Consider the following 14,344-nt stretch of genomic DNA (forward strand, 5'->3'; position numbering starts at 1 on the left):
TAAGTAAAATTGCAGTTAATTCAATATAGGTTTTTTAAAATTATTTAATTACTTCTGGCATTGGAATAATATAATATATAATTATGGCATGAATTATTGCGTGTACTTTATAAGACATACACCTGTTTGTAATTAATTTAGTTTTTAGTTTTATCATATAAGTCGCTGTTACAGCTGTATTAATTAGCCCTATAGTATGCGTATATGTAGGCATTGATATTTTTGGGCAATTCCAAACCACCTATTTGGAGACTTATCGAATAAACAGAATAAAAATACCTTTTGCCCAGAACAGCGCATAATTGATCACAGAAAACGTGTGCGCGAGTTCGCTTATTGTGCGGCCATTGCTCAATAACTTCCACACAACTAGTACGGGCAATGATTAATATAGTACCTACGTCTTAAAGTTCATTCACATTATTGTTTACGTGGCACACGATATATTAATTCCTATTCTGAAAATCACGAACGGGAATGCGAAATCGACGATATTGTCAGCCACTGCTTGTTAACGCGTATAATATATTATATTATTAAAAATCATAATAATGATGACGAAATCGTTACTCATTACCCAGAAAGTATAATGTAAAGTATAAGTGAAGTATTTTACGTGGATTAAAGTAAAGTACCGGAGGAAAGTGTCATCGTATTCGGGATTCTTAAATCATCACTTTTCGCCCGCGCTCTTCACGGTTTTATTAAAATCACGGCTATTTAAAATAACATGGAATATTTATTATTGTGTGGGCGCCGCCAGTCGACCGGGTAAGAGGTTTACTCGCGGGACATCCGATTTCCAAAGAGAGTATCTGCCGCTCGTCAGACGTTACGCGTCTGAAATGTGTACATTTTATTAAACTGAAGGGCCCGACCCCGAGGAGTTCGCGCTTTTCTCATTCTGACGGCGACGCGTATAGACGTCCTCTCGACACTATACACAGGCCTAGGTCTTCAAGAACCGTGAGCCCGTGAAATATTTAATCGGTTAAAAGCCACTGACGATGGCTGTCAACTCTCCTGGCGGCGACAAGTACATAATTAATATTTTTCGTCTTTCGTCGACGCTCTCTTCCATTATTATTATTTTATATATATTTTTCAACTCTCCCTTCTTCGTTTATCCGATCTTTCCATTACGGATGACCCGATTTCAAAACGTCGTTCTTCCAAGATTACTACCCCTAATAATAAAAGAGAAAAAACACGCTTTGCAAGTTTGTTGTAAAAACACACAGATTGCCTGCTTGAAATGCAAAATAAAATTCCGTTTTTTACCGCACGTACGTATTGTTAAAAAAAAGTCGTTAGCAGCGATATTTTTTTTTATTGTATATATAATACATGTACTGTTGTTCACGTCTGCGTTAATTTTAATTTGCATTCAATTAAAATGTGTTTTTTTTTGTCGTATGCAATCTGTGACACTCGACTGTGATCCGTCTTTGTACAATACATCGGGATTCCACTGCTTCAACTTTTTCAACAATTATTTCATCAAATTAGTGTTTGGATGATAGTTGAAATTTGTTGTCCAAGTACCTATAGTGTACGGACTTTTTTTTTTAAATTTGCCCGCATCATCTCAAATACTTTGATTCAACCGAATTGTTACGTTTTAAAACTATATAATTGTATTGAAAATATTTTTATCTCGTCGATGATAAACAGTGGTTTTGCGGGAGCATTCATTCAATACATGTTTTTCAAAAAGTTTCAAACGAAAGTTTTATCGGACGTTTACAGAAGAATGTCCAAATAACTTTCGAAAAACCATAAATAATGTGCAAAGTTTTTAACGACCAAAACGAGCAGACATTATATTGCTGAATTTGATTTTTCTTTCGTCAAAACCATATAGCTGCAGTATAGGTAGTAGATTCGCTTCAATTGGTCTGTACAATTTGCCAGTGATAAACATTATTATCATCGCTGCGTTTCTATCGACCGACGTCTCGTGTACATAATGTCGGTCTGTGAACGGTATTTGGAGCAGCACTAAACCCGTGTGCGTATTATATACGTTTAGACACAATATAAAGCGCACTCGTAAACCGTCGCTGACGACGGATCGTTATAATATTGTGCGAATAAAATGATTTATTTCCCGTGACTTTGTCTAAATATTTAACGCATATTTTTGTCCCTTCGTTCCGCCCCTCTTACTATCGTAACACAATATAATAATAATAATGTAAAAATATATACGCGAAAACACTGCTGTTGCAGTAGGTATATGCATTCATGCTGTACATATTATATATCATCAGAACGTGTAGTGCGCGACAACTCTTTATTTGTATAATATACGTTTCGCCGTCGGTGGCTGGCTGGGGAGGGGGGAGGGCGAATAAAAAAAACTTAAACAGAAAAGCACTTGCGCAAATGATGCGAAGACACTGATGCTGTGTGTGTGTGCACACTCGTCGGCGGCGTGTTGTTTTATAATGTAACTTTCCGCGATTGCGAATTCATGTGTTCCCCACCCCGCGGGGACGTTTTGAAACGCACTCTTTTCTCGTCGCAGTCGTCGTCGTCGTCGTCGTCAGTCGTCCTCCGGCGCACGGACGAAGTTTTTTTTTCATCCCTCCACGCCAACTACCCTCCCCTACCGCGCCGACAAAAGATGTTCTAGTGGGATATTATACTTCGTATATGACGTGTACACACGCGTATACGACACGGATGCCTGTGATCCACTACAACACGTGCGCGTACAACACTGCACTGCATATATATATATAACAACAACAATAACAACTATAATAATAATAATAGTTATAGTAATAACTACGACGACGACAATGAAAGCCGTCGGCGATGGAGGGGAGAGAGATGTTAATTTAAAACGCGCCCGCCGGCTGCACTGCGGCAGAGATGAGCTACGGAAGCGCGTACATTATATATGTATACAAATAAATAAATATCATACGTATATACAATATGATGATGTTTGGCGTATATATATATATGTGTGCGTATTATGTTCAGTCCTATATACCGCGAGCGTCACTCTGTACGTATGCACGCGTATATTGTGATATTGCCACTTGACCGGCGAAGCAAAACACGAACGACCCCGCCACACACCGACACCCACCGAGCACCCTTCTATGGCGGCGGCGGGGATTATTATTATTATTACGTTGGCCGCATAAATGAAAAATAGAAAAAAAAAATGTCAGAGTACAAAAATGTTTTCACGATTTTTGTTTTTACAAGTGTCTCCGCGTGCGTATTATACACGGCACAGTGTCAACACACATCGTGCGTGTACCGCGCGATCTGTTCGTCGCCGCCGAGGTTATTTTTAATCAAACCGAAAGGTCCGCGCTCGGAATAATAAACAATATAATATCATATTATTATATTATGATATTATTTATACGTCGCCTCATACACACGGTTCACAAAATTGTCGACTGTCATAAACGAAAGTTTTAAATTTTTTTATTCCGAAATTCACCCCTCCGGGGTCATTAGTGAAATACAATAATACATGTTATGTATTATTAAAATATTATGGTAAACGAATATTGCACAGCAGACCAGCACGTGCATTACACACACCCACACAAACTCGTCCAGTTCTCGTCGTTTTATATAGGGCTGCTAATGATTTCCACCTCACGCGTCGTCGTCGCCATCGTCGAACTTCCCAAACATATTATTATGCAATTTAAACGCGGGGCGATTCTCGTTCGTAATAATATGCGCATAATACGTATATTGCATGTTATATATATATATATTATTATTATTATATTATAATATATTATTATGTTATGCTCTTCGCTCGCCACGCGCGTATTAACATTCACGGCAGCACAACTGGTAGGTATGCGGTCGCGCCCGCCGTCTAGAGTTTTCGCTATTGATTTTACGACTCGAAGATGCTGTTTTCCGCGATATTTTCTCTTTAGGAAAACATCCGCGGTCCTGGAGCGGTTAAACTTTGCCAATAACGTGCGCAGCATGTGTGCGTTATAATACCACCCACATACAGACGTAACCGACAACGATGTCATACGAATATTATATTATTACGATCGGCACGAAATTACAAAAATTTTCAACGGTGTTTTTCGTTTGTTCACAGACGTCCTGTGCGGACAGGCCCCGCGGATCGTCGAACATCCCACCGATATGGCGGTCGGGCTCCACGAGCCGGCCACGCTCAACTGCAAGTCCGACGGTCATCCGCAACCGGAAGTCCGGTGGTACCGGGACGGCCGTCCCGTGGACGTGGCCACCAGCGTCCGCAAGGCCCTGTTGCCGGACGGGTCGCTGTTGTTCCTGGAGGCGTCGCAGGGCAAGCGTGACTATGACTCCGGCACTTACTGGTGCATCGCCCACAACGCTTTCGGCGAGGCCGTCAGCAGAAAAGCCAACCTGGTCGTCACATGTAAGTACCTTGACTACATCTAAGAGTCAGCTGATATTTTATCGTACGATTTATAATATCATCGATAAGGATTATAGATGGGCGACATTGGGAATTGGGAAAATGTCTTGGGAGGGTAGGTCGATCGGAGAGGGTAAAGACGAAATGTAAGCTAACGAAAATCTATTAATTCACCGTAAATACTTAGTCTTTTTTGTCTGCGGAACAGAAAAAGCCGTCCTCTGACCATCATTTGATGAAACCAGCTGCAAATGTATGTGTACGATCGCGAGATCTAACACAATGCTTCATAATAATATTATTTTTAACGTTTTGTCGATCAATCAAATATGTCGACTGTAGTAGTTGTTGTAATGACTAATATGATTGAACGCCTTATACCTATAGTCATTAAAAATGTCAGTTTAATTTTTATCAGAGTATAAAAAGAACATATTTTTTAAGTGTAGGCTGCTCGAAAGTAAAATGTTAGATAACTCAATTTATTAAAATATACTTCAAAACCATCGGTGCGCGTAAAGAGATAACACACAATATATGGCTTGTATAAAAATATCAATTACGCGGGATACCTATATTATTTATATTTCATTAGTATGGCGTGGTGTAGTTATCACGTCGAATTAAAAAAAAGCCATCGTAATAACCAGGTGCATGCGCTTATTATGTTCGAGAGCAAAATGTTATTATAATCTCATCGAGAACATTGAACCTCCAGTAAGTGCAAACAGAATGTAATATAAGAGGAAAACCATCTTGACCGAGTGCACGTTAGAAACAGACGAAACTTCAAATGATCGGTCATCTTTAGTGGTCCCCGTTCTTATTATAGAATACGGTTTTAAGTACACGTCTGTATTGTGTGCGGCGTGATGGCATCATTAATCAAAGAGCAAACGCCCCGAGGAGAAAAAATGTATATGCGTAAAAGCCGAAACTTTAACGATTTAATCGATTCAATATTGTTTCAAAAGTTTCGAGTGTATAAGAGCTCATTGACAATTTTTTTCCTTTTAATATTATATACAATATAATATTATTGTATAGGTAATACATTTCCGGCATTGTCGAGGCACTGTAGTCACGCGCCCGATAAAAAAAAGAACGAAACTTTGGAGAAATCGACGCACCCGCGTGAATTTAAATTTATATATTTATATATATGTTTAGGTATATCATTTATTTTTTGTCGATCCGATCGTAGCGTACCTACTGCTATTAATTAAACAGTCAATTAATTAACAACGTTTAATCGCCGGTAATTAAAGTCCATTAGGTATTTTTTTACGCATACCCGTAGGTACCCGTTCAGCTGAGATCAGGCCGCAGGTGTATAATAATAACATATATTACTACATCCGACCGAATCAAATTGAAAATCGTAAATTAATGTTCGCGTCACACCGGCTCGGGCCAATCATATTTTGTTCATAGGTATATATTACACCGCTACCGAATTATACGCAAATCGCCTACTCCGACTATCGAAACACGTTATCGACCCGCTACTTCCGGTCGACTTGGCTCATTCTGTACGCGTCTCGTTTTTTTTTCGAAAATGTATAATATACGATTTCGGCATACACACACGATGCGCACACGTCGTTGAACACGTCGCGATTGACCTTTATCGGTCGGCCCCGTTTGTTAGCAATAATTACAATCTGTTCCGGCACATAAAATACCGGAACCGAATCGCGTGACGACGGCGCGGAGCGTCGCAGCAGTGTTGTCGTGTCGCGATCGGCTCCGTCCGCGTATAATGACGTAGTCAGCTGCCGACCCGCGGCTGCAGTGCGTTTCCCACCACGCAACCACGGTATCCATGGTATCCTACCCCATTCGAGTCGCACGAAAACGCTATAAAATATAACATTATAGTAACAATCATAGGTAACATAATAATAATATATTATAATAATACATCGTCAACGGTCGCGGACGGTTTTCATCGCGAATGCGTATCCATCCGAGAAGGAGACCGGACAACCGCGAACGATAACTATAAGTATTATTATCGTCCTCGTGACACAATCGCGTCGAGTGGTGCACGCGTGGTATTATATAATATTATTTATTGGGTGCCCGGCGCGTCTCACGCCCCCTAGAACGGTCGTCGTCGTCGACAATAAAATAATATAATAATATTATTATTATTATATACTGTACGATTCAATCCGCCTACAGCTCTTTAATTCGCACGCGTGTTTGAATTTGACAAAAACGTTTGATGGCCGCCGAAAGTGGTGTTGCCAGGTGGGGGGAGGCAGGGTGGAGGACATGGTTCGGTCGGTCAACACGCGCGTGGCGGAATATAAGGGGCTTATTGAAGCGCAAAACAAACGGCCGGAAGCAGTTTTCTTTAGACACACTGGAATTGAGTGAAAATAAGGGGCTTTTTCCGTGGTGAGGGTGGTGGTGGTGGCTGTAGTAGTGCACAGGGAGAGGAAGAGGGTGAGAGTAGGTGATCGGAGACGACGTCAGTAGGTTGTGGTAGTAGTCGTGGGGGGAGGTTATAGAAGCGAAGACAAACATCGGCCGGAAAAACGGTCTTGTTTGATGTTCCCCGGGGAAACGTCCGAAGGTTTTCTTTGCTCTTTGGCGAGCGGCGCAGCTCTTTAAAACCCTAAACTTTTAGTACGTCGGATTGTTTCACTAATTAATGGACGCGAATCCAATAACCATTGATGGACATCGTATAAAAAAGACTTACCGTAAAACGAACGAAAAAGAAAATAAAGAAAAGATACACATTCTTGGATGAGTGGGTATAGGAACGGAGAAGCGGATATTTTCCATTTGTAGGAGTTCCGAAATTATTGTGTATTTCAGACGCATACATCAGGTATGGTTAGAATACAATTTGAGAACAGTTACGCTTATCGTCTAAATCAATACCTCCTTAGGTTTTTGAACGAAATATGTTTTTTTTTTCAAATATTTCCAGTTCAAATAACAATATTTTTGCTATTTGTTGAATGTTTGAAATGATATATAAACAACGTTCACCGGCATCACTAATGCTTGAAGCAGAATAATTGAATCGATAGCGTTTGTTTATTTATTTAACTATTTAGAGTTTTGACGAGCGGATTATTGCACAAAATATATTTTACGGTTTTTGCCATTTCGCTTATTTGATCAGATGGTACTTAAAATGATTTCCAACAAGTCGAATAATATATTGATCGTGTGCATTAAACATTACCAGAGCTTAAAATGGAAATTGTAAAAAAAAAAACAGTAAAAAACTTAAAAACAATATATTCTAGGTGTTTAAAGAATATGACGTATATTAAGATATCATTTGAGTATCACGCACAAATTAAGAATTTCAAATAACAATTTCCACTACACAGTATATTTTTTTTTCAAATGAGAAATATAATGACACCAAAATCAAAATGCTGTTCGTTAAAGAAATCACACCTTGTTATTAACGCGCACACCGCGTACTTCAACCACTGCGGAACGTGATCTCGCGCGTTTGGTATAATAATAATAATAATAATAATATAATAATGACTGTATTATTATTGTCATTGCAGCGAGATTTATACTACGATATCAGTCGTAACCGCGTATACCTAAATGTAGTCACCGGATCGTGTACTCATATTATAATACTATAATATACTATGGCCGTGGCGCAAGCGACGGACGAACCGCAACTGTATAGCAGAAATTAAATAAAACACCCGCGAGGCGCCAAATCTATAATATATGGATTTCGTCGAGACGTTCGAAGGAACGAGACGAACGAGAGATATAATCGTGAAATGTGTGTGTGTGTGAGGAAAAAAGAGATAAAAAAAAAATAATAATAATAATAAAACGAGCGTCATACAGCGAAACGCTCTTTCTGCGAGCGGGGTGCACCTCTCGATCCAGACCTATAATATATTTATATACCGAGTCGTGCCGCAAACAAATGCAATCCATTATCGTGCGGATTGGATTCCGTTGTCATTTTCTCTTTGACAGCCGATTTTTCCCATCTCTCCGACACGCTTATACACGTGACATATACTTATATATATATATACACGTTTGGGTTTTGTCGCCCGGAGAAACGTTTGTAAATTATTGCTTTTATCGGAAATATTCACAACAAGAGCGCCACCTCTACGCGTCCGCTCACCCGCTGTCGCAGTGTTGCAGTACAGCTCTCGATCGGTCGCGGGGAATTTACAGTCTATAATATAATGAGAGCGTTTTTATCGAACGGTTTTCTGAAAAAAAAAAAAAAATAGAAAGACAGAACGAGATAAACTCGTAGTATAGACTAATAATAGTAATAATAATTGCAATGTGTTACGTGTGACGTTGTATTTTATTGTGTCGTATATATAAATTATATCATATTATTGTTATATAGTTAGCCGTTACTGCCGCCACCGCCGATATCGTTTTGGCAACCAAACTACGTTTCGCTCGGTATTTCACGAATTCGATCGATGTGTATCGTGTATTTTTAGACCAGAAGAAATGGCCAATTAAAAAAATGTGATGACGTTAAGTACGGGTCTATGTATACACGAGGCTCGAGAACGACATGTCTTCGTACGTTATACTTTTAAAACACTATATTATAGCTCTCTGCAGATAATATAAGTGTTAATCGGATAATTTTATCTCACTGCGTTGTTATAATATGTTTGGCGAAAAATCGAATATGTACGACACACTGCAAGGCGTCGTTTTTATTATCGTACAAAAGTTCTGAAAGACCAAAACCAAATGAAATATTTCACGCGTATTACTATAGTGTAAAATAATAATATTGAACCATTATGATTATTATATTTTCTATGGCACTCAAAATCCGACGATGATAGATATGGTTTTTTAAACAACAACAATTCAATTTCATAATAATTCGTGTAAACCACAGTGAGTCAAAATAACAGTTAAGAATTATATCAGACGTCGGAATTTGTATAGACATCATCATAACCATTAGGTACGCTTCGTTAGTTCGCTTTGTATGGTATAGTAGGTACAGAAATGAAAATGTAAACGTAAAATCGAAAAACTTTTGTGTAGTACCTAATAAATAGCAGGAGTGCAATTAAGGTATCGAGTTAGGGTTTGAAACAACAACTGTTTTTTTGATATTGTGTCACGCGAGTTATAAACGTTTTTCATTGTTTAGTCAATAATGTCATCGTGATCGTAATAATAATAATTCAAACCAAATTGATTGGAATAATAAAAATATAAAAATAATAATTCGCTCCACGCGCGCTGTTGTGAGTTTTGTTATATTTTATTTAAACGGAATGAGACGACGACAATTAAACATTAGAAAAATATTAACTGTGCGGCCGTTCCCATAATGAAAAATGTAAAAAGTGCTAAAAGTAAAATTAATTAAATTATTATGTGAAAGACTAAAGAACCGTGTCTTTAAGCTTTGGAGTCGTAAACTTTACAGTATAAACGTGTATAATAACGCAATTTATATTTGGCTTTCGGTGTTATGATAAAGTTTTGGTTCGAGGTTTAATTAAAAATAAAAAAAATACGCAGAGCATCGTTTGTTTATTTTTATTTTCGTTTGGGCACATTGCAGGTACACGCTATGACAATAATGTGTAGGTAATTTAAACGGTGTCTCCGTTAAGGTCCCACCGAGGCCAAGGGTAATAATTAAAACATTTTCCAAATCGGCTTCATTGGGACAGGGAAACGTCGTCGTCGTCGAGCAGTAATGGGTACGCGAGTGATAGTTATTATACGTTTGATGTGTGCGCGCGTACTTTCCTCAGTAATATTTTAATTATATTATAATAATAATAATATAAACGTTACGTGCTGCCGACCCTTCGAATAAATAATTTGTCGTCGTCGTCGTCGGACGCCGCGCTCCAGTTCGATGGGAGGTCTCGTGGAAATAATATTATACATTATTATAACAATAATCGCAAAAGTAATAATATTATATTATAATGTCGATGATAACAATAATGGTGATTACGGTAATAATAATAATAACGCATCCCACGATTTACATGGGGTAACACAATGGCAACCCGGGAACTGGACGACAATGACAGACAAAATAACCGGCCGCCGAGCATTGTTGTGCGGAAATCGGGAAACCGCGGCGACGCGACGACCGGCGACGTGCAGATGGTCGCAAAAAACAGTGTAAATCACGAGGGCGAATCGATGCTGCGGTGACGTGTATGCAAAATTTTCAGGGGCCCTGCGGACCGATTTTATTATTTTTTTTACGTTCACCTCGTCTGAACGATGGCTGAAAACCTGCACAGCCGCCAGTATAAAATAGGTATAATAAAAATATATTGCACGGACGAAACTTTCGAACCGAAAAATCACTTTTTCGATCAATTGGGGAAAAGCGTGATCTAGAGATTTTTCGACGCACGTCTGAAATTTTTAATGTCACAATATCGTCCTTCGATGTTCGTGAGGAGCTTTAATCACAGCGATAATTTTACACGTTCTGCAACGTAGTTTTTGCTTTGTTATTTATGAATGCGACCAGAACTGTACTAATATTATAAGTAGGTGGTTGTCAAAAACAGTATAAATCACGAGGGCGAATAGATGTTGCGTCGACGTGTATGCAAAATTTTCAGAGCCCCTGCGGACCGATTTTATTATTTTTTTTTTTTACGTTCACCTCGTCTGAACGATGGGCGATGGCTGAAAACCTGCACAGCCGCCAATATAAAATAGGTATAATAATAAAATATTGCACGAACGAACCTTTCGAACCGAAAAATCACATTTTCGATCGATCGTTGCAACGCATCGTCGCCGCCGATTTCATCGAGAAATTCTCCGACGCCCGTCAATACTTTTAAACATCATATTATCAATTATCATCCTTCGATGTTCGCAGTAGGTAAGCGAAAATTTTAAGCTCCGTGGCATATTTTTGGCTTTGTTAAATTTTACGAAATCGATCTGTGGTATACTATTATATAGGTACGTACGGAGGGTCGCAAAAAAAATATATTTGAATTATGAGGGCAAAACAGTGTTTCGGTGACGTGTATGTAACATTTTTGGCGGCCCTGTGGATCGATTTTATTTTTGTTTTGCGTTCGCTGGTAACTGGAAGATAACCGCCAAGGTAATATAATATAAAAGTATTGCTCGAACGAACCTTTTCAACCAAACAATCACATTTCCGATAAATTCACCGATAAATTCTCAGACACCCGTTTGAACTTTTAATTTCATCTCGTCGATCGATGTTCACGAAGAACTTTAATTGCAGCGTAGTTTTTTCTTTGTTCTTAATTAAGAATCTGAACTATACAAATATTATGTGCAGATAGTCGTGAAAAACCGTGTGGATCATAAAGGTGAATCGATCGCCGCGCAGTCGATGTCACCGTGGCGAGAAATTCTCAGACGCTCTTTCGAACTTTTAATTTCATCTCGTCTGTCGATCTTCACTGAAAGCATTAATTACAACGAAAATTCTAAGCTCCACAGCGTAGTTTGGCTTTGTTATTCACGAATGCGATCTCATCTACTATTGAAGTATGATGATTAATCTCGTGAGATCCGCTAGTTCACGACTCTAAATGTGTTGGTATCTAAATTAAATTTAACATATATTATTATATATATTGCCGACGATCAGTGTTCGTCCGTTGGTCCGAAAACTTTACGATATCCAAATAATTTTAATTTACTTAGCGCGAAAATTTTAATAAAGTTCGCTAGATTGAAGATGTTTTGTCTTCTTCAACACCAAAAATCGAAAATATAAATACCGAAACCAAATGTTCGATCAAACAACATTATACTGCATAATTATGTTTTACTCATATATAAAGGCATTATTTTGTTTATTTATTAGGCTTTAGTTGTACCTACTAATAATATTATTATGTCCAAGAAAATTAGTAGGATTCCGTAAAGATTGGCAGGTCTAATGCTCCCAGGTAATAATATGTTCTCTGATATCTCATCTCTCAATAACCGTATTATCAACGTTACCTATCCCGTTTTGTGATTTTAATTGATTTTTATCATTTTCAAATGTGTGATGTGTACAGAACTTTCACCAACAGCGTTACCATACACACTTTATTAAATTCGTCTGCGTTGTATGCGTCTAGGTTATTTGTAAAATATCATTGACGGATATACATCGTTAATCAAACGCGCAAACATAATATTGTTCGGTGAATTGTATGGAATTTTTTTTCGCTTGATCTAGTTTGATTTACATAACTTAAAAGGTTGCGTACACGGTGTCCGATTAAAAAAAAAAAACTTTGGTTACTCATAAATCATATACGTTCGTTCCGATGCACATATTTTGTATTTGCTACCAGCTATTTGTAGTATACCACGGTCGTATTGACATCGAAGCGCTATTAATGTACACGAAACCATCAAAGGATATGAACGAGATGAAAAAACTCCATATTTTACTGCGATTTATAAACTACGCGCACTTTATTATTATAAGCATATGAAATAACTTTCATACTTTGTTTTTCGAACAACCACTATATGTTTTGATTATTATGTAGTTTTATTTCGACGACGGAAAGTAATTAATTAAAACATAATATAGTGGGTATGGTTTAAACTTTTTAATTATGGCTAAATGAATACCGGCCATGTACGCTTTTAAATAGTAACTACCTGTACCTACATAATATTTAAAATATTTTATTAAATATGGAGTTTTCTCAAGCTTAAAAAATTAAACTTCTCTTACATAAAGGACGAATTATATAATATCATAAAACAAATCATAAAATAATTTTTATATAAAATTAAATACATTTAATTTTAAACATAAACATTGTGAGTGATTTTTTGGCCGGCTTGAATTATTATTGATGGAAATTACTTATATTTGTAAATATAAGTTATTATACACTCGATACGTCCAGTATATAAAAATCATTGTACGCAATAATCTTGATACATATTACCTTATTTAATCAAAAAAAATGACTACTTTTATAAATTATTAGACTCAGATCTAGAAATCTTAACACGTTAATATTCTTGCGAGCGCATATAATATACCAGTGCACTTTCATATTGTATTTTGGGTTGTGTAGAATACATCATTGAATATAAAAAAAAAAAATAACAAGAGCTTACATATTAAGATCTGTAAACTTTACATGCATTTCTGAAAAAGTTAATTTAGAAATTTATAGCTGACCGGTGTATCGTACATACTAATAACGCAACATCTTGCCTCTGGAATTCTAAATAAGAAGGCGAAAACGACTTACACCAACTCATTGTTTTTCCTACTCCGTCTGGTGGAATAATTACGAAATACGTGCGGACGACGATACACATAGCTGTCTGTGTCTGCGCCATAAGAGCAAAAGTACTAATCCAATATCCACCTTATTCACGTGCAGTATCGTATTAATAATATTGTGTAGAGCCGTTTATCACTGTGCCGGGGACTATAATAATAGGGCACTTGGGCCTACAGCATTCGGATCGTAAATTTGATATTGTATCATATATATTGTTATATAAATTATAATAATATACGAGTTACGAAATTTGCAGCCCGACGGGATGTATTGGCCAATATAAACCGCATTAGCCGCCAATTTGAATATATTATTCATTGTATATTTGAGTATATTAGTCGTTCCTATTCCTGGGGGTCGCGGGAGGGGGTCAGATTGGTGTTCCACGATGAGGGGGAGTCCCTTTGAGCGCTCAGTGGCTTTTGTTTTTGAACTGTCCCGAGCGATGCGGGCTAGGCGGTGGCGGACGATTGGTGTATCGGTGCACCACGTCGTAATTACTTTTATACCAGAAGGGGTGGGTGGTAATGCCTACACAAGTGTGTTGGGGGTGGGAGGGTGTATATAGATACAGTGTGTGTGCGGAGAGAGAGAGAGAGAGAGAGAGAGAGAGAGAGAAGATGACAAGAGTGAGAGAGAGCGACGGATA

General features: G+C 37.8%; 1 protein-coding gene across 1 annotated transcript in view; it reads left to right on the forward strand.

Annotated features, from left to right (window-relative positions):
* The window catches only part of LOC100165536 (protein sax-3), a 74,932-nt gene that overhangs the window by 36,395 nt on the left and 24,193 nt on the right, over nt 1-14,344 (forward strand). The window contains exon 2 of the mRNA XM_001947992.5: nt 4,103-4,408. Within this exon, the coding sequence (XP_001948027.2) occupies nt 4,103-4,408 (306 nt within the window). The remainder of the gene's footprint in view (nt 1-4,102; nt 4,409-14,344) is intronic.

This window comes from Acyrthosiphon pisum, chromosome A1, assembly GCF_005508785.2.
Source record: "Acyrthosiphon pisum isolate AL4f chromosome A1, pea_aphid_22Mar2018_4r6ur, whole genome shotgun sequence".
Classification (NCBI taxonomy): Eukaryota; Metazoa; Arthropoda; class Insecta; order Hemiptera; family Aphididae; genus Acyrthosiphon; species Acyrthosiphon pisum.